At 44.3% G+C, this 21,201-nt stretch overlaps 2 protein-coding genes across 6 annotated transcripts; one reads left to right on the top strand and one right to left on the bottom strand.

Annotated features, from left to right (window-relative positions):
- Positions 1-364: 364 nt before the first annotated feature.
- On the bottom strand, positions 365-12,688 carry LOC143331257 (transmembrane protein 87A-like). The gene is made up of 20 exons (XM_076747947.1): positions 12,522-12,688; positions 10,671-10,728; positions 9,104-9,201; positions 7,662-7,778; positions 7,512-7,559; positions 7,316-7,357; positions 6,764-6,890; positions 6,589-6,650; positions 6,206-6,389; positions 6,019-6,118; positions 5,821-5,914; positions 4,973-5,044; positions 4,738-4,846; positions 4,249-4,307; positions 4,003-4,106; positions 3,821-3,897; positions 3,397-3,461; positions 3,241-3,293; positions 2,316-2,346; positions 365-2,206 (listed from the first exon to the last, which is right to left on the bottom strand). Exons 1-20 carry the CDS (start codon positions 12,630-12,632, stop codon positions 2,165-2,167), a joined length of 1,653 nt encoding a protein of 550 aa, XP_076604062.1. The 5' UTR covers positions 12,633-12,688; the 3' UTR covers positions 365-2,164.
- On the top strand, positions 12,632-21,122 carry ganc (glucosidase, alpha; neutral C). Of its 5 annotated transcripts, none has more exons than XM_076747945.1 (25): positions 12,632-12,766; positions 14,652-14,714; positions 14,860-14,962; positions 15,367-15,494; positions 15,721-15,900; positions 15,990-16,011; positions 16,110-16,179; positions 16,369-16,465; positions 16,555-16,738; positions 16,845-16,989; positions 17,118-17,353; positions 17,441-17,567; positions 17,724-17,803; positions 17,956-18,099; positions 18,310-18,406; positions 18,500-18,601; positions 18,680-18,854; positions 18,939-19,007; positions 19,205-19,269; positions 19,360-19,436; positions 19,527-19,601; positions 19,699-19,812; positions 19,915-20,027; positions 20,161-20,264; positions 20,604-21,122. In XM_076747945.1, the coding sequence occupies exons 3-25, from the start codon at positions 14,909-14,911 to the stop codon at positions 20,714-20,716; spliced, it is 2,571 nt and encodes an 856-aa protein (XP_076604060.1). In that variant the 5' UTR covers positions 12,632-12,766; positions 14,652-14,714; positions 14,860-14,908; the 3' UTR covers positions 20,717-21,122. The 5 variants fall into 5 exon arrangements, 4 of the variants coding, with proteins under 4 accessions (XP_076604060.1, XP_076604059.1, XP_076604058.1 ...); XM_076747944.1 differs by lacking the exon at positions 12,632-12,766 and adding an exon at positions 13,980-14,083 and having other exon boundaries at positions 16,119-16,179; XM_076747943.1 differs by lacking the exon at positions 12,632-12,766 and adding an exon at positions 13,980-14,083.
- The last annotated feature ends 79 nt before the right edge of the window (positions 21,123-21,201 follow it).

Genomic DNA, 21,201 nt, shown 5'->3' with positions numbered 1-21,201 from the left:
GTTTTTGATTTTTTTTTTCAGCACTGAATTCCACAAAAGAAGCTCAAAATATTCATTTTCCATTACAAAATATTGTAAATATTATTTTAAAAATACTTAAATAATACATAATTCTTTTAAATTTGTTGTTTGTTTCATTATTTTTTTTTTTTGTTATTTAATTTTTGGATACGCGTTGTGCTATTTAGCATATTGCAGCTCATTTTGCTTGACAATAAATCTATATTGTCTAGCATCTCTGAGCACTAAAAGATCATTTCTTAAGTAATACAGTTACTTCTGTAAAAAAGACAATATATTTAGCTAAATGCATTTGAATATTAAAAACATTTGTCCTAAATGACACACAAAACTGGCATTATAATCATGTTTCAATACAAATTTTATTTGCAGGACATACGCAAAAAGCCATACAATATCATCAGCTTCACATTGCACAATGCAGACTCACATCCAGAAACTGGGCTTTAGTGTCTCTCTAAAATAAAACATCCTCAACAAGACGGATAAATATAAAAAAAAAACAAAACAGAATTTTTAATATCCACACAAACTGCAGTAGATTGCACAAGGACGGGATATAACTCTGCCAGATAAGGCAAGATTATTTTGCAGTGTGAATGGGACAGGCTCAAAGGAATGTGTCGTTGTGGTGGAATAAAAATTATTCATTTAGCTTGTACAGTACTTCTCTAGACTAACCTGTGCTACTGAATTTGGATGAAAACCTTAACGAAACTCTGGCTCAATTAGCTCAGGTAGTGAGATAAGATTACATACATACCACACCACATCCGTGAAGCTTATCAATGGATTCTGTGATTCTAAAAAAAATTCACTTTGGTGACAACAATGTGACGTGAACCTAAATCACAGCTGTAAAATGTGAATTTCTATAGAGATGAAACTAAAATTTTAGACTCATGACCACTTCTGCTTGAAAACAGGTCTGGAAAATGTTTAGGTAAAACGCGCTCGCTGAGCAGTCTTTCATTTGTCAGTAAAAATCACCAATATTAGTGTCACATATTTGGTCGGTTGAACTGAGAGAAGGGGTCACGTTGTGTTTTCGATGGTAAATACTTGGCTTTGAATGGGTTTCATGACCAAGGGGGTCATCACTTTCCCTCAGCCCAGAAATCAGTGTGTTCCAGTTAACACAAGGATTCCCCAAAAACACTGGAGTGCATATTTTACCCTGACAAACGTGATCTGCTTCAAGTATTCACGGATGCAGCTGTGTTTACGTACAGTAACAGAAGCTTATTTACTTCCATATTCAGGATTACTCAGTTAGCCAGACAACAAAGTGTTAGTGACGCGTTAACAATAAGGATGTGATTCGCTGGTGAAGCTGCAAGAGATGAACTCAGGAGATGGGAAAAGCAATAAAACATTGTTTTTAGTTATCTGGCTAAATGGTTAATCATATCATAAAGTTGCCTGCACATTTCAATATTATATATATTTGACCATGTCACCTTTTTATGTATGTACTGTGATAAAATACATGGTGAAAACAACGTTTTGTCTCTGGCACAGCACACCTCGGAAGGTAAGTGTCTGTCATTATGTTGAATATAATCTTATTATGAACAATAACTGAGTGTTTTCAGCATGTGTTTAAACAATCATCTGGTTTCTTGGCTGAGACAACTGTAATAAATCTGACCAATCAGGCGCTGGGGTCACTTGTGCAGTTTGAAGCTGGTGGGAAACTTCTCTCACCCGAAACCGCTCGACTCCCTAAATATTGTATTAGTCTAAAACCACAGGACAGGATTTTAAATATTCTATTTTCCACATGGCCGATGTTTAAAATTGCCTGATTCTACTTGATTTTGGCCATGTTTGTGACACAGAAGAAACATAAAATATTCATCAAAGTGCTCTGCTGATCCGCCGATCTTCACCCCGACAGTCAACCCATCCGACTGCAGGTCGCACAGTCCTGCCTTCATACAAACACACTCCTCATGCTTCTTTGAGCTTATTATAGTGTTACACAATACCTGTGAAACAAAACTAAAAATGTAAAGTGTCTGGAGAGAACTGTTGGCTTTGCCCACATTTTTTTGGTTGTCAGATCACTCAGAACGCATTCATGGCTGCCTCAGTGAAATCGCCTCCCTTTCATCCTCACATCATCCTCTGGCGTGTACTTCTACTCCATTTTGGATCGCTCCATCTTGGTTTTCAGGATTTCCTGGAAAAGGAGAACACAGATTAGTGCACGTGCAGTAACCTGACTGCGAAATGAAAACCAGCATCCGAAACAGAACAGACTGGCAGGGGGAAGTAAGAGGACCCTTTACCTCTTCCTCGTCGAGCATTACAGGGAGCGCTCTGTGAAGAGAGGAACAAGGCAGAGGAGGAGGCAGTGAATGCATTCACACAGTCCAGGCCTGACTCCAACCTAAGACACTCTCCAAAGTGATGCTGATTGAGTATTCACAGTATATCTTTCTAGTCTGAGCTGGCCTTGATCAGGTACTGTGAACAACATTAATACACTTACAGAAGCTGAGACAATACGACACATTAAGACGGATTAGTGTTTTTAGCCAATCAGAAAGTCCAGTCCCTAAAGTAACTAAGTACTTTTTATCAAGCACTGTATTCAAGTGCAGTTTTGAGGCAGTGTACTGTACATTTTGTGCTACTTTATACTTGTTCTCCACTACATTGCAGAGAGAAATACTGCACTTTTTACTCGCTTTTTACTTTTCAAATGAAGATCTTACATAAAAATAAACATCATCAGCTCAGAGAGTACAATTTGTAAAATACTACAGCAGTGGCTGGTCTAGTTTGGCCTCATTGTCATGTCCGATGATTTCATTTAGAGTCCCAAAGAGATCAAATTATCCAATATGTCAATAAAAATCCCAAACTTTGGTATTTCTCCTTTCATCTCCCATTAATCGTCTCATGTCCCCTCAGATTTAACTTGTGACCCTTTGGGGGGACCCGAGCCCCAGGTTGGGAACCACTTGACTACAGTAAAACTGTATATATAAAGTAGTTAAAACCAGCTCCACTGATCAGTACTTGTGCATTAAGTCATAAGAAATAATAATTTAATTGTAGAAAATATAATCATATTGAATTCTCAGAAGTAGTTTTACTTTTGGTACTTGATTATAAAACAAACTACCAAAGTAAGACTTTAAATGGATGAGTACTTCTTGCACCACTGGTCAGCTCCATGTCGAAAATATTAAATTTTAATTTACTTACACATCAGCTACAGTTGTAGGAATGTTCTCTTCAACCCACTTCAGGTCTTCATCCTGTCAAAACCAGATTTTAGACACGCAAAATGATTAAATTATGTGTGGATGAAAGAATAAATGCATTAAAGGAGGGAGGTGTTGACAGAAGACATTCAATCACCTCTTTACTCAGCAGTTTCTGGGAGCCATTAGAATCCGGCTTTGAGCCTCTCATCTTCATTCCCTCTAAAAAGAAAGAAAAAGGGACAAAAGCCGGCTGAAACCACACAGAAGTCTCCTGTCCAATAATGTGATTATGACATAACCAGATTATTAAGTTTTCCATTTATTATATTAAACGATTGTGAGACGAACATTTCTGAATCAATATACAGACTCGGATCACGGCCTCAGTAACACTGAGTTATACAACGCAGCAGCTGACGAGCTTGTCTTTAAGGGATCTGATGTCTGCAGCCCTCATGGCTCGACGTCAGGACGTTTACATGAACTCTGTCTGACGCAGGTGTCCTCAGTCAAAATCAAAGACTGGACGACCCTCAGCTGGCTCCGCAGTGGAAAAGCAGGAGAGCGACAGGTCTTACCGAAAGCCTCATTCAGCATGGGCTCCTTGGCATCTTCCTCCTCATCATCGTCATCAATCAGAGGAGAATGGGAGAACCTGAGAGAGAACAGAGCTCAAAATGAAACACAGCTCCTGGCAACTTAAAATGTCTGAACTGCTGTCGGGCTCTGGGATCGGCCCCGGCTCCAGAGGGACTCTGACCTCTGGCTGTTAGCAGAGGGACGAAGCAGCACCATGATCACCAGCAGGATGGTGGAGAACAGGAGACGCCAGAAGGCATCGTCTACCCACAAGTCCCTCCAACCCTGTGGAAAGGACACAAGCAGAAAAGAGTCAACATGGATGATACCAGGTTGGAGGGCAAGTTCACTTTTCATCACTGTAGAAACAAGAAACAGAAACCTCAAGACGACACGACAATCGATCAATACCAGAAATCAAACTGACCGTCTGGCAGTCCACCAGCTTGAAGACTTTGGTGGTCCAGATGATGAATATGATGGAAGCTGTGGATACAAACGATTACGATTTGCAAATCAGAAAGAGCACAGAGAACCTCTCATCAGTAAAAGGTACCCAGCAGCCAGTTAGCTTAGCTTAGCATAAAGACTGGAAACAGAGGGCTACAGCTAGCCTGGATCTGTCCAGAGGTGATAAAAATCTGTGTACCTGCACAGATGAAGGCGTTATATCTCCTTTGTTGAATCTGTGCAGAAAATGGTGATTGACTCGCTTTTGGAGCCTCAAGTGGCCATTTGAGGAACTGCAGGTTTGGCACTTCTACATGTGCCTCAGGTATCACCTCTGGAGGCTGCTGTGTGAATTTGATGCGTAAAATTGATGGACTTCCCTTTAAACTGACCATAACGAAGCAGCAGTCTGGAAGCCAAGGTGCAGCTCCTCTAAGAGGCTCTACTTCTTTAAGTCGCTACTCACCGACCACAGAGAAGATGAGGGTGTTGGTGAAGTGCTGATACAAAGAGAGCTTCACCACGTTTCTGCGGAGCTTCAGGAGACGAGTGGTTTGAGACAGACTGATGAAAATGTGGCCACAAGTTAAGGAGAACAAACGGCGCATACACGCAAGCAATCACAATCAAAAGCTTAAATCTGCAACTGCAAATCCCGATCAGGCCCGAGTCGCCTTTTTGGCAAGCCGGGAAAAGGATATCCACCACATGACGCAGGAGTCAATAAGCGAGAGGCTGAGATTAGCCACCAGGGCAACCGTCCCATAGAAACCCTGGAAAAAGACGACGAGAGTGTGATTTTACACACAAACATGAGCCCGAGCCTCTCTGAAACATAAGATAAGCATGTGCTGAAGACTGAAGCCTCCTCTCTCTGGAGCTGCTTCCTGACAAAACACATCTGCTCACCAAACCACACAAACGTCTCTCCATCCTTCTCTTATCTCATGTTCCTTTGCGTAACGCTGTGTTTTCAGGACTTGCAGTGTCTGTGGCTTTGAATATCACTCCTGGATCAAATTCGTCATTCCCTATCATCATCACTTGCCTGCCTCCCGGAGACCGAATCCCTGCGTAACCTCATCTCTCTGTCGTCTCCTCAACTCAGATTTATTTACACAGAGCGCCTTGAAAGCTGTGGAAGGCGAGAGTTTTATGTAACGTCCAGTCTTATCTTTGCCCGGATGAAATTCATCTGTAGAAATTGTGCAGCAGTTTCCATTATTACTGACGGGGTCCGCCACTCGCAAACATGAGTTACAGCACTGCTTCACAATAAAACCATCCGACATGCAAAACACAGGGAGGCTTGTATTGTGAAACGGTCACAAAAAAATGGAAAAAGGCACATTGCTGAATGAAAGCAAGTTTGTTAGGCTGCACTGCAAACACAACACGTCCTCCTCTACTGCATTTCTGACAGCAGCTGCTCAGAATAACAAACCCGAACAATTCAGATATTTAAATGGATAAAATCACCTTTTATGTATTTGTTAGCTGATAGCTGGTGGTGTGAGGCGCGTGGAGTTTATTAGCAGCCGGTACTTACACCTGTCACTCGTAGCACACCTTCCACAGAGGAGAAGAGCAGGTAAAGAAGGCCGACAGCTACCAGTCGGTGCACTGTGGTGCCCAGCCTGGGTCTACACGAGGGAGGGGAGAAACTGGGCATTAGCAGCTGGTCCCCCGCTGGTTTTTAACTCGTGCAGAATGACGACTCCTCATTTCAAAAAAAGAGCGTTCTTACTTGACGATGCCATAGCCGAGGCTGACTATGAGGACCAGGATTCGGGCTAAAGATCTTTTCAGAGCAGAGAGCAGCTCAGCGAAGATCACCGCGCCTTGAACTGAGAAGACACGGAAACAAAAGGACGATTAGGACAGAGGAGACGTTCGTCCACACAGACAAGCAAACGTACGCGAGACAAACCCACCGTAGTCTCCTTTGTAACGGATGCTCTGGTATTCAGAGTAAAACACAGCTTTCTCCAGCATGCCGAGGATGATGACGGCGCCGATCCAGAACTGGATCCGCAACAGGTCCCTCCAATAGCAGGCGCACCAGAAGAGCCAGAGGGCCCCGAACAGCACGTACACGATGCACATGATCATGAAGAACTGCGATGGACAGGAGGGAGAGACCAGTTAAATCACAGCTAAGATTCAAATTCCGATTCTGTCCCACTGTCCTGTAATGTCCCTTTATGGCCACAACGTCTGTTTGCTCCAGACTGTAACATCAGCTGTTCACATAATGAGTCTGAAGACATTTTAAACCTTTAAAAAAAACCTCCTTTGTATAATTTATGACTCATACCATCATCAGGGGCCAGTCCGCTGGAGACGAGTAGTCATGTGGTCTCTTCATCTCGACTTTCACTGATGAAAGAAAAACAAAACAAAGTCACATCTGCTGACACAAAACTGTCACTTCTTGAATGTCTCCTTTCTTCTGCACCAATTTATCTACGTGAGATCCTAAAGCTCCTCACTCGTGAAAGCGAAGCCGAGCTGCTCGGCCCCGATGTCCTCGTCCTCGACCCCGCGGAACAAAGGCTGCACCTTCACGATGAACAGGTACGGACTGTCCTCCCAGGCTTTGGCCACCGCACTGATGTCCTGCAGAGACGCAAAGAGTCAAAACCCAGATCACTTTAAGTAAAGCCAAATCATTACAAGCACACTTTTACTGCTTGTGCTTCATTTAAAGTATGTTTGACATGTACTTTTAAAACATGTACTTCTAAATAGATGTCATTGAGTTCTACTTCAATGTATTAAAAATGAACACACAAACTCTGCAACACTTAAAGTGGTATTTCCAAGTATTTATAAAAAGTGTTCTTTATTGCAAGTGTAACATAAATTGTACTTAAATACTTTTTGAAATACTTTTAATGGTAGTTATAAGTGTACTCATGAAAAGTAGTCCTAACACAAAAGCCTTCAGAAATGTACTTCCCACAGTGACCTGAAGGGGGCTCTGCAGGACACGACCTCTAATAAAAACATGCATTTAAAGACGTTAAAACAGCACGTCTTACCGGCTTGTCAGGCCAAATGAGGCTCTGATTCGATGGGTCGCTCTAAACAGAACGCAGAACATACAGTTAGACGACACAAAGAAATAAAAAAAAAGGCTTTATAGAGATTTTGGCAGGGTTTGACTGTTTTTAGATATCATGTTCAATATGGTGAATCTCCTATAAACACTGTATATCGGCTTTATCAGTGACTCACCTTTGGGCTCGTGAGGGGCTGATATGGGTTGAAGTCTGCATAATACACCTGGGTGAGAGGGCATAAGAAGTCAGCTGATCACTGCTGCACTCATGAACACTGAGCTTCAGCTCAAGTACTGTGATCTTGGTTTCTTATGTGTCGTCAAACCTTTGGTAAGAAGAGGGAGGAGCAGTTGTCGAAGTACATGTAGCCCTGACTGTAGAAGCCACTCCAGCCGTCTTTCAGCATGTGGTCCATACCGAACATGTTCATCGCTTTGTTGTCCTACGACGGAGAGTGAGGGGGGATGAATGACACCATCAAACTGCACTGATGTTACAACAGTATGGAGCTGAAGTGTTCATTTTTTGTCCCAACTGACTGATACTGATCATGAGAAAAGGAGGAAACAAGCGTTTCGCTCAACTTAAACTAATTAGTGAATATGGAGAATGCACCTCGGTCTCCAAATACATTCAGTTCAACTCATCTTACTACTCTGATGGAGTACTTTACTGGTGGAAAGCCCACACAGAAAATTAGACATCAGTTGATTTATAACAAACGCCTCTGTGAGCGTGTGATTCCTGTTTGGACGGCGGAGAGAAATTCACATTCAAAGGCCTCATAACGCCTCAGCCGAACGACTCTGGCTGCTAAACGCTGCGAAATAAACCTTGAAAGAATAGAATCCAAACCACACACACACGTCTGACTCTGCTTACACAACAGATCTGTGGTAACGCTGCACATCTGAGCCGCACATCTGAGCCCGTCAGTGCACTTTATTGATGACAAGTGGAAATTAATGAGCAGATGTTTGAGTGTGTGAGAGCTGAGATGAACTGAGATGAGCTGAGATGGAACACTTGGCTCAGACAGAGGAATCCAGGCTCATTCAAAGTAGTTAGTGGATCATTTCAGATGACTTTTCAGTGTTTGATTTCATTAAAAGTACTTATACGCGCTGCTCCGGTCCTGCTTGAAGTCAGCACCTGTTTTAGAAAGTGTTTTGAGCCTGAACCAAGGCGACGCTGACATTTCAAAACACTCCTGAACAAAAAAAAAAAACAAAAAACACCCCGATCAGATTCAGGCGACGGGCGACCTCGATGCATCCTCCCCTTTTGACCCTCAGCTTCGAGGCCGACGGCGACAAGGTGAAGAGCATCAAAGGCGAAGCAGCAGCTGAGCGTGAGACGCTTCTGGACAAAGAGCCAGCGCCGGCACAACGACGGGAGCTGAGCCCGATGGAAACACTCTGAGGGAGGACGCACCAGCTGCTCTGACTGACAGACTGTTGACGCTGAACGTGGAGCCAAAAGCCCTGAACTGGAGAAAAGTCCACGAGGTGAACTTTCTGAGTCCAAAGTGGCAAAAAAACATGATAAACATGTCGATCTTACACAAAATCCACAGCGTGAGAACACAGGTGAGTGCAGCTGATCTTCAATTCCCAATTTCTATCAACCAGTAGAAGTACAAGTACTCACAGTGCAGTAAAATGGGTTAGTACAAGTACCTCAAATCTGTACTTAAGCACAGTACTTGTGTGTGTGTGATACTAACACTCAGGCCAAAGCAAACGGCGGAGGAACGTCAGGACTCACCGGCGTGTTGAACACCTCGTTGTAGCAAACAGACGAGCGCAGGTACCAGCTGATGTTGAAGGCCAGGTTTCTGTCACATGACCCCGGGTCACCCTGGACTGCAGAGGGATGAAAGAGGAGCAGTTAGTCAGAGGATGGATGACGGGGCGGTAACGAGGCCTGAGGTCTGAGCAGCTGTTCCACATCATCACCCGACAGCAGCGCCTCCGTGCTATGATCTACTTTTACTTCATTGACTTCAGCTTCTCCCCTGTCATGTTGCTGCATTGCATCCTGGTCTATTTTCTGCGACCGTGGGAGCAGAAATCAGCATTATGGATTTCTCACTTTCTGACTGGTGAATGCTGATGCAAGCTGGAGATTTCTAAAGAGAAGAAAAAGTCTAATTCTGAGGACAAAACCTGACCTTGACTGTTAAATGTTAGATTTCTTCCTACCAAACTCCATTAAAAATATGCTGAAAATAACACAATCTGGGCTGCGCCTGGGGCCGTGCCTTATCAGCAGGACTCAAATAACTGCAGCAACGATAAATAAAACTGTCCCTTTAGATTGTGTTTAAGGGTTTTAGTGAATTTCACCTTTAAAATATTGACTTTCCTGAAAATCAAATGTGCTTTTCATCAAATCAGTTCAGCTCACAACAAGTCAGCGTGTGGACTGCAAATGAAAAGCAGGATGCAGACATGGTTTTCAACGAAGAACAGCGGGGAGAAGAGGAAACTTCCCCGCTGTGGGATTAATCAAAGGATTATTTCAGAAGATGCTTCTCGACATCATCCGTCAGTTTAGACGCTGACATTTCGTTCGCAGTGCCAGGAGGTTCCCTGGCCTGCTGGCTGCAGGACATCCGGCGAATATGTGATGTTTGGACTTGAGCCAGCGAGAGCCATAAACACACCGCGGGACGTGGATGTCAGCACAACAACATGTTTAACCCGTGTGACGGTCAGTTCTTCCTCTGTGGTGATTCCTGAGCAAGATAATAACAGCAACTGAGAGAGTAGAGTTACTGCTTTTTATTTGAGTTTATTCTTTACTCAAACTAACTCGAGGTATGTTGTAACTGGGCCAAATCGTCCCCCAGGAACTGCATAAAATTTCATCGGAAAGCGAGGCAGAGGACACAAAGGGCCTTTCTTCTGCCTGTTGTGCTCATGTGCTGCTGTGTCGCAGCTTGACTCGAGTCACATGCAGCCAACAAACCTTGGTTATGGTTGTTATTATTTTAGGTGCGCGGTGTTTGGAATGTGCCACTTTAAAAGAGACAACAGGTGCCAGAATAAACACCACCACCAACAACAAGGACGCACCTGAGTGCTGCGTTCATGAGACGCACAGCTGGCCCGGCAGTGTGTTAATGAATGTCTTGCTATAGTAAATATTCCACCGATCAGACAAACGATCTTTGTACTTTGCATCTTAATATTTCTAGAAAAGGTGGACGCAGACGCAGGAAGGAGCCTGAGGAAATGACCCGGTCATTGTTGGCGTTGATGACGCAACACCCCAGTCCTGTTCACGGGGAGTGAAAAAGAATGCATGAGGAACAGGTCGGACTACTCACACTTCATGAAGATGGTGGTGTTGGCATACAGCGTCTTTCGAAACACAGCGTCCTGTTTCTGAAAACACAGCAGAGACAAACACTCCTGTCACCCTCGACAGATTCAAGCTGCGTTTAAAACCACAAATGCACAAATCTGACAAACTCGTGTTCATGGATCCATAAAACAAGAGCCAGATCTGTAACAAAGTGCTGCTAGGAGTCAGCGTGCACGTGCAGTGTGTTTTCACAGCTGAAAAAAAAAAACCTCATTCAACGACTTTATGAGTGTGCATCAGCTTTTTCACGAGCAAAGTGCAATAAAAGGGTTTTCTATTCTTTTCATATGAGGAAGCTTCTGGCTTCGGTGCAACACCAGCGACATACGACAGATGCAGACTGTGTGTGAAACGCAGGTGAAAAAAGAAGTAAATGTCTTTGAAATGAATTTAAATGAATTATGGGCCAAAATCAACAACTTTCTGTGGAGCCAGATAATCTATGTTGAGGCGTATTTTTGGTGGATAATTCTTACAAATATCTAACCGCTCAGGTGTCATTACCCAGAGTACATCCTGGTGGATTTTTCCTGTCACCAGACAATGGGGGCAGTCTATTTCCTGAAGCCTGCTGTACTTTCTGGCTTTGATAACACACAGAGGCATTCTGAAACATGCATTTACTTCCTCACTGCATGACCTACGCAGCTCATACATGCACTGCATTTTCAGCCGCAGCTCATTCAGCTGCTACCTGAAAGGCTGCATTTTTTTAATTCCACATCACATAATAGTGGAGGAAGTGCCACAGTGTGGGAAAACTCAAGTAACAGTCGTGCATGTAAAAGAAAAATGCTTTTAAAATAGTAAAAGTAAGAGCACTAATTAAACAGAATGATAAACATTACAATATTGGATTTCAATGATTTAGGAATGAATGTGTACAGAGCTGCAAAGATTAGTTGATAAGTATATTGATGATGAATTAATCAGCTTCAAAAAAAGTGAAAAAGTCTAAATTATCTGATTCCAGCTTCTTTAATGTGAATATTTTCTGTTCCTTCACTCCTCTATGACAGTAAACTGAATATCTTTAGATTGTGGACAAATCATTTGAACATTTTTCACCATTTTCCGACATTTTATAAGCCAAACAAGTGATGGATTAATAGAGAAAACAATCTCCAGATGACAGTAACCATGAGTCGCAGCCCTGCATTGCTTTACTGCTGAAGGTGGTAAAGGTGGGGTTAACTTTAATGACATCATATACTCCGTCAGCTGGGTAGCTTGTGAATTTAAACCCCCCTGGGAATAATTGTTCATTATATTTTGTAACATTAATCCGAGCATGCAAAAAACACAAAATTTGCCTTGACGCGTAGGGAAGCAGGAACAGCAAAACACGGAAATACTCAAGTAAAGTACAAGTACCCCATAACTGTACTGCACTTTGTGTCAGGAGTACAATACAGCACCCTGTCGGTGGTGCACTGAGGCTATAACCTGCTCCCCGTAACACACTTGCAAACACTACCATGTCCTCACAGATGACCTGCCTTCATTCAAATCTGCCGATAACAGACTAGATGAGCGCTGCTGTGTAGCAGGATAATTCCGTAATTTACGACTTTTGACTTTAAATCAGGAAAATGCAAACCAGCCGATTCCGAATGAGAAGCTCATCCCGTCAGACGAGCGAACCCAGAACTGTCAAAGCTCGGTGGCGTGCAGAAGGTGGAGGAGGGTGCAGCGGAATGAGGAGCTGCTAGGGGCCAGTTAGCTACCCGAGCTAACAGCTGCTATGAAAGACTTAGCACGACGGGCTGAGCAATAACCGTACAAATGCACATGCTGCAGGTGTAACACTGACCGAGCTGATGTCCACCTTCCATACGGAGACCTCTGCCGCTGTCCCGAGGCGGAAAACTAACACAGAAAGCAGCAAACATAACCGACGCGTCTGTGCATCTGGCATCTTCATCTGTGCGTCTACTACAGGTCAGACTTGCATCCGCCTCCAGGTCCGGGGTGCTTCGTGTTGATGTTCACGCTGTCACCACCAGAGGGCGGCAGCGGTCAGAAGAGGCGGCTGGCTTGAAAAAAATGCAATTTAAGGTTTGTAATGTCAAATAGGATAAGATCTAAAGATTAGTTACCTTTAGTACTTCATGGCATATATACAGTGCTTCTGTTCTCAGATTATACATAGATTTGACCCCAAATTAGTCTCATTTAAGCGGTTTAATAACGTGTTCGTTAAAGACATGTTAACATTAGCTATTGCTAGCTAATGTCAGCTAATGCTGGCTAATGTTAGCATGTTGTATGGTAAACTATCACTGTCTTCAAACGTTCACAAACCGTTTGCAAAGTGGGATCAACACAATTTGGAAACACAAACTCAAATTAGAAGTAGAAGAACTGAATTCCACCATGAGGAGATGTAGTTAATAATGGTTGGTATTGATTTAGACTACCATTATTGTCCATTAAAATATTTACGTAGAAAAAAGAAGTGTGTGCTACATGAGACCAATTTAGTATATTTTTTAATACAGATAAATTTGCATGAAGATATTGGGGGAAAAAAGTAGTTTACTTTGCAAGCTCAGATTAACATTACAATTTCTAATAAATAAACTACTCATCTGATGAAGTACTTTCCCAGCTTCAGCAGTAAAGTGATGTAGGGCTGCAACAATGATTTTCATTGTTGGTTAATCGGCCAGTTATTTTCTCAATTATTTGATCAGTTATAAAATGATCAAAAATGTCCGTCATTGTCTCCCAAAGCCCAAGATGATGTCCTCAAATGTCTTGTTTTGTCCAGAACCCAGATACTCATTTCACTGTCACAGAGGAGTAAAAAACAGAAAGTACTCACATTTAACAAGCTTGAATCAGAGTATTTAGACTTTTTTCCATTAAAAAAAATTAGAAGCTGGGGAATTATTTAATTGTTGACAGCGAATCAATTAATGATTACAGCTCTAATTAAAACAGTAATTTATTGATGGTCCCATGCTGAGAGCCAAGAGGTGATGTGTAAATCTGTAATTCTGGGTTTACAAATCCGTCTTCTGTACTTCTGTCTAACGTCATTTTTTCTGCTTATTAGCATGCTAGCGTTATCAAAAAAAAATCTATCACACGCTAATTAAATTCGTGGAAAGTTCGCTAATAGCAGCAGCTAAGTTGGCTGCACTGAAACAGGAAGTTTACTTTGAAAATCCGCTCCGGAAGTGCGGTCGGTGTTGTGAGTTTCTAGAAATGTCCTCCTGGCGAGCGCTGAAGTTAACGGACGTTCGTTCCGCCAGTTTACGACTAGTTAATGTTGAATCCACAAGACGGAAGACCACCAGCGACTGTTAGCTGCTGATTTCTGGCTGTCTTTCTGCTCGAAATGGCGGAAGTGAGACAACCCGTTGTTAGGTACAAACATACAAACTGTTTTTTAATAAGAGAACTGACGTCTGACTTTGCTCATGGAGTCTGTGCGGAAACCACCTGAAGTGAAGCAGTCAGGCTCCCTGCGGCGCACTGTGTCAATCAGTGTGTTGATAATGTCTAAAGAGAGGTGGTCCGTGTTTACTGCAGGGCCAAACTCACCTGCTTTTTCTGTTCATCTGTGGATTTTAAGTTTCTCCTGTGAGCCAGTCCTGCAAGCAGACCGTTATTAAAGGGGGTCTAACATTTGTATTAACGTGCATATGGAAGCAAACAGGCAAATCTTTGACAGAAGAAACGTTTGTGTCCATAAGTTGACGTCAACAAATGTCTTGTTTTGTCCACCACTCCAAGATATTCAGTTTTCTGCCACAGAGGAGGGGAGAAACCAAAAAATATTCACATTTAAGATGCTGAAACCAGAGAATTTTGACTTTTTGTTCTTTAAAAAAATGTTATGAAAACAATTAATTCTCCAAATAGCAGCTGATTAATTCCATGGCTGAGAACTAATGACCCTGATGTGTTTGATTTCTCTCTGCTTCCTCCTCAGTGTTGTCGCTGAGGATGAATTAAAAGACAAGTTCAAGAAAAGTGACCATGTCGCTTTCTACAGGTACGCTGGGCAATCCACACTTTGTGCACGAATATCTCCATGATCTCCCACGCCTGAGTGGATTTTCCAGAACGTTGCATGTGCGTTCAGTAGGATTTGAGCCACAGATTTAATGGTAATGTTGATGTTTGTTGTCACTCCCGAGGCGGCAGATTCAGGGCCCAAACCTGCAGCACCGGGCCCTGTTGGACACCATGGTGCTCACAGAGAAGGGGGCCCGTTTTGAACTGTTGGAGCCCGACACGAAGGTCTGAACACCAGCATTACTGTAGATCACAACCGAGGATGATCGATTTCTGTTTGACACATTTTGTCTTTACCTTATTAGAAAAACAAAAAGTTTTCATCATCTGTCTGCAGAGGTGATGCAGGACTGTGGGGATAAATCTGGTGATGTGTTTGCAGAAAAATGAAATTCTGTGCATTACATCTTCATTGACCCTTCAAACAGGAATAGATGACAATAGTCTTAATTCAGTTTTTTTTTTTTTTAATTTAAATTGAGGTCTCTTTAACTGTTAAATGAACTGAATTGTGCACAGAAGGCAAACCCCATCTCCCTGTAACTCCTCCATCTCAGTAATAGAAAGTCCTAAATACAGAAAATAATTTTCTAACGAACCGTCGGCTCTGAACTGTCTCCTTTTCACAGACATCGCTGCTTCTCTCTGTGTCGCCGTGCAAAAACGGCACCGTGAGGATATTAATAGATGAGCTCCAGCCCGTTAAAGCGCGCTACCGAGTTCCAGATGTGATGACGGGGGAGCCGCGGTGTGAACAGTAAGAGAAACAAACTGAAGGAAACAACCCCGTCAGGCTGCAGGGTGGAGCTTTCCATATCATGAAAACATGCTCAAGCTGACATTGACTACATTGTTCTGACTTTGCGTTGATGTGTGTGCGTCTTTTCTCCCATGTGTGCTGTGAGTTCAGTGTTTAAACCGGAGTCAGAGTCTGACTCTCATTGCTTGTGCAGTGGTCGACCTTCTCCCTCATCGCCCTGCAGGTTGAGGGTGGAGAGACGCTCCGAGGACTCCGTCACTCTTTCTTGGGCTTCGGGACGTCACCGGGTTTGCGTGTGGCGCTTCCCTTTCCGGCTGGAGATCCTGTGCGAGGACGAAGTGCTGGTGACGTTCAACTCCAAAGGCAAACTGTGGTTCGAGACTCTGCAGGATCCACCGCCCAGGTGAGGGTCTCGGGGGACGGGCGCCCACTGGGAACGCAAGAACAAGTGAATTCAATTACATTTTTCCCCTTTGTTGTTTTTGTCCTCAGGGCCACATCTCACGGTGGAGAGGTGAGACAACACCAGCACTGTTCAAACGTAATGTATTATTACTCCCACTAATCTGGTCTGTAAATGCTTTGCTCCTTCTCCCTTTGTTCCTCTGACAGCTTCAGGAGGGCCACACAAGTTTATTATGGAAAGAGACTTTCAGGCACTTTGTGGACATCAAAGCTAATGGTTTGTTTCTGCTATTTGACAGTTTTAAAAAGGCCGAACTGTCAGTGATTCAGTTGTTTTTTCTTGTATATATGTGCATATTATGTGCACATATAGAGAGAAATTTAACAAAATAAGAGAAAAAAGACTGCAACCATTCAGTGCTCATTCAGAAACAGCTGAATAAAACTTCTTCCTGTTGAAGTCCAGGTCCCACCAGCGTTGGGTCAGACCTCTGCTTTCACGGCTTCAGTCATGTGTTCGGTCTTCCAGAGCACGCTGACGGCCTTCAGCTCAGAGACACCAGGTGCGCACAGATTTTAACAAACTGTGAGTCGTGCACACGGCCTTAAAGTTCAGTCTGCTGGTAATCATGTGACTGATGTCATCTCACAGAGACGGTGAACCGTACCGGCTGTACAACTTGGACGTCTTTGCCTACGACTTGTACAGCCGCCTCGGCCTGTACGGCTCTGTGCCGCTGCTGGTGGCCCACAAAGCCGACAGGACTCTGGGCGTGTTTTGGCTGAATGCGTCCGAGACCTTTGTGAACGTTCATTACAGTCCATCTGAGCATCAGGTGACCCTCGTTGTTAGATGTCAAAGCTTAATATTTCAGGTTCAGTTGATATGGCGGCATTTTAGAAGACATGCATGTTTATTCAATAACCTCCTGCCTCCTCCAGGATGACCAGACCCCCCCAGTGAAGAGGAGGCGGATGCAGCCTCACACTGACGTCCACTGGCTGTCAGAAAGCGGCGTGATTGACTGCATGGTTCTGCTGGGGCCCAGTCCACAGCAGCTCTTCTCCCAGTACGCCCAGCTGACAGGTGTGTACGCAGCACTGAATGTCTTATCATGTTTACCTTGTATCCATCAGTGTGCAGTTCCTGTATGAAAGGTGCTGTACAAATAAAGTAGTAAGTAAAACTGTGCCTCTTTCGCCTCCCTCTGTCAGGATATCAAGCCCTGCCGCCGCTGTTTGCGCTCGGGTACCACCAGTGCCGCTGGAACTACAACGATGAGGCCGACGTGAAGGCTGTGGACGCCGGATTCGACCGCCACCGTATCCCGTACGACGTTATCTGGCTGGATATCGAGCACACGGACGGGAAGCGTTACTTCACCTGGGACTCCGCTCTTTTCCCCGAACCAGCCGGCCTGCAGCGATACCTGGACAAGAAGAAGAGGAAGGTCGGTTTTGGGTATTCGCTGCCTTTTTCAGCCCTCGTGTGGTCCAAGTTTAGGTTATTTACTGTGCACTTTGTTCTTACCCTCCAGTTGGTTGTTATAAGCGATCCCCACATGAAGGTTGACCCTGATTGGCCGCTGTACTGTGAGGCCAGAGACGGAGGACATTTTGTCAAGAACAGAGAGGGGCAGATCTATCACGGCTCGTGTTGGCCCGGTAAAGTTTTTCTTTTCATGACGTAATGTGACACTCACTGTGAAATAACATAAAATCGGCCTAAATTCTGAATATTCTAGCAGTTTAGTCCATTTCTGGATATTCTTGTTTGTAAACATCAGATGACATTGAGGTTTTCTCTCACCTGTCTCACAGGTAAATCCTCTTACCTTGACTTCAGCAGTCCAGACACTCGAGCGTGGTACTCCAGATGTTTCAGCCTGGATAAGTACAAGGCGAGTGGAAACAAATACTGCAGTACTACTGTATCTCAATGTCGTGTAATTCAGTTTTTCTATATCTGCATCCTGTTGTCAGTAGTGGTTTTACAGCCTTGAACTCACTGTTAGCAGTTCTGCTGTTGCTGAAGTGTTCACGTCTGATGCAGGGATCCACTCCATCCTTATTCGTGTGGAATGACATGAATGAACCGTCTGTGTTCGACGGGCCCGAGCAGACGATGCCAAAGGACGCAGTGCATTATGGGGGCTGGGAACACCGGGAATTGCACAACCTGTACGGCTTCCACCAGGTGAGGGGGCTCATGTAGCTTATTTTGATCCAGGTCTGTAGTGTTTAATATGCAGAAAAATCTGGTTTCATTGAGACTTTAAGGGTCTAAAATTCCACAATAAAATGCATCTCTTGCCATATGAGAGGTGAACGTCTTCACTAAATGACAGTAATTAGTATGCTTTATGTTTTTTTTGTTGTTGTTGTTGTTGTTGTTGTTTTCTCACAGCACATGGCCACGGCGGAGGGTCTCATAACTCGCTCAGGTGGCGCAGAGCGTCCGTTTGTCCTTTCACGCTCCTTCTTTGCTGGCTCACAGAGATTCGGTACGTTTGTGAAGTGAAAAATGAACTGTGATGTGTTTGTGGTCCTGTCCTGAAGCGCACTGTTTGTCGTGGTTGTCTTTGCTGGGGACGCAGGAGCCGTGTGGACGGGTGACAACGTCGCCAGCTGGGAGTATCTGAAGATCTCGATACCGATGGTCTTGTCTCTAAGCGTGGCAGGCGTAGCGTTCTGTGGAGGTGAGGTTAAATATTAAGTAAATACTGGACTTTATCGAGACACTGTTGAGCCGCAGCCTCTCACACCATTTGTTTCAGCTGATGTCGGCGGGTTCATCCAGGACCCGGAGCCGGAGCTGCTGGTGCGCTGGTACCAGGCGGCCGCCCTGCAGCCGTTCTTCCGAGGCCACTCGGCAAACGTGACAAAGCGGCGGGAGCCCTGGCTGTTCGGAGAGACAGTCACTGCCGCCATCCGCGCTGTGATCCAGCAGAGGTACTTTAGGCCTGCAGGGACAGAGTGATGTGTTAACGATCCCTGTAAAGACAGCAGGTTTGTCACAGTCTTGTCTGAATTCAGGTACCGTTTGCTGCCGTATTGGTACACCCTGTTCCACCAGGCTCACACCTCAGCGCTGCCTCCACTCAGGTCAGTGCTGCTGCTGCCCTCTGCTGCTCACTGGCAGTACCGCAGGCTCCTGAACCCTCTATAGCTTCACCTCTGAGCTTTTCAGGCACTAGAGGTCAATGTCTGTCATGTTTTGATGATGCAATGTTAACAAACATGAATATAAGATAGAAAGATATCCTTTTATAGAAATGCTCATTTCATTTAAAACTGTGCAGACCTCTGTGGGTGGAGTTCCAGAGAGAAGAGAACACCTTCACCGTGGACAACCAGTACATGATTGGTGATAAATAACTTTCATTTTTGCATTTTTACTCAGCATACCCTGGAATTATTTAGTTTTTCTTAGCTTATGTTTCTTTTTTCACGTTAGGTGGAGCACTGCTGGCCTGTCCTGTAACCGAGCCGGGTGTTCGAGAAGTCCAAGTCTTACTTCCTGGATCTGGTGAGGTAAACCAGCCACCAGGTGACATATTTATATGTTGAACTTGATGATGCAGCGCCGTGTGGATGTTATATGACAGCCTGTTTCTGGTTCAGGTGTGGTATGATGTCCACTCTGCAGAGGTGTATGAAGGAGGCGCGACTCTGAGTCTTCCAGTCACTCTGGACACAGTCAGTGTTTGTGTTGCATCCGTTCAATAATACAGTCAACTAATATTATTATCATTATGGAAGCTGACTTTGATTTCCTGCTGTGTCCTCTGTGCAGGTCCCAGTGTTCCAGCGTGGCGGCTCGGTGGTCTGCAGGTCAGCAGGAAGCGGCTCCTGCACAGCCGAAGTCCAGCAGCTCCCCCTGTCCATCACTGTGGCCCTCGACTCTCAGGTGAGCACCTTACACAAACCGCGTTGTCGCTCTATATTCAGACTTGTGACAGTTGCATCATTTAATTAGTGAAATCCTGACCGCCGTCCCTTCTCCCTGCAGGGCGCCGCCGATGGTGAGCTGTACCTGGACGACGGCCACTCCTTCAGCTACCGTGACAGAAAGGCCTTCTGCCTGCGCAGGTTCAGCATGCTGTCAGGCCGTCTGCTCTGCCGGTGAGTCACAGCTCACACCCCCTAAAGAGGGATCCAGTTTTAGAACACATGTGAAAGCAGCTAAAAAAAACCTCTTCAAACACTGAAAACACTGCACAGGTGGTGGTTTGATATGTGCTGTTGTGTCTCACAGTCCTGCCAGTGGAGGAGGAACGTTTGACTGCGACACAGTGATACAGTCGGTCACCGTCCTGGGGGTGAAGAGCAAACCGTCCACAGTGGTCGTGCATCTGCCAGGTGAGGAGCTCTGCCCATATATGACCACATATATTCACAGCTGGACTATACTCGCATCTCATATGCACCGACGTGGGTCCCAGTGCAGCAAATCCATCACAGCCAACCTTAAATGAGACAAAGAACCAACCGGAAAACACACGTTTCCATGCATTCTCTTCAAATCAAATATAAAAACTTCTTTCTTCAGTCACTGTTTTGTACTGTTCAACAAAACAGAAGGAGAAATCCATTAAAAAGATGCCAGGAAGCTCATTTTCTACTGTAGGAGCGTCAACAGGTGAAGGAGGATTGAGGATTTCTTTAACTGTACTCCGTCGCGTTTCTTTTCATCACCAGGTGCCGAAGACGCTGCTGCTGCTGCGTTTCAGTACACAGAGACCTGCTGCACGCTGACAGTGAGCAGCCTGAGCCTCGGGGTGTCGACGGACTGGGACGTGCAGATACTGTAGGTTAACTCGCTCATGTGAGGAGAGCGTCAGGTAACCGCAGCGGTCGTTTTTATTAGCAAAGCACGACAACAAGGAGGCCTGAAAACAAGTGTCAAAAGGACAAAGTCCACCATGATCAGATTTTAATTTTCTTACTTGTATTGAACCTCAGATTTCCTTGTATTTTATTGACTTTTGAGCTCTTCAAAGAATCAGAATCACAGGTCGGCGAGTCCCTCCGCTGACTTCTGCTTCATCAAGTTTTACTTGTTTTAAAAAACCTTTAAAAACCATAAAGTCAAGAGAACAAAAGAGATGTGTTTTGATTTGTTAACGATGAGATTGTTATTAATAATAATGAGAAACCACATGTGCTTTTAAAGGTGTGGAGTGAATGTTTACTGAATAAAGTGCGACCTGATGTGCAGCTTCCAACGTTATCGATCAACAGACTCCTTTTATTCTTAACGTCCTGTCATGATCAATATAAGTACTTTAACTCAAGT

This window comes from Chaetodon auriga, chromosome 14 (assembly GCF_051107435.1).
Source record: "Chaetodon auriga isolate fChaAug3 chromosome 14, fChaAug3.hap1, whole genome shotgun sequence".
Classification (NCBI taxonomy): Eukaryota; Metazoa; Chordata; class Actinopteri; order Chaetodontiformes; family Chaetodontidae; genus Chaetodon; species Chaetodon auriga.
Note: the sequence above shows the minus strand (reverse complement) of the source record. Positions and strands in the feature narration are given on the sequence as shown.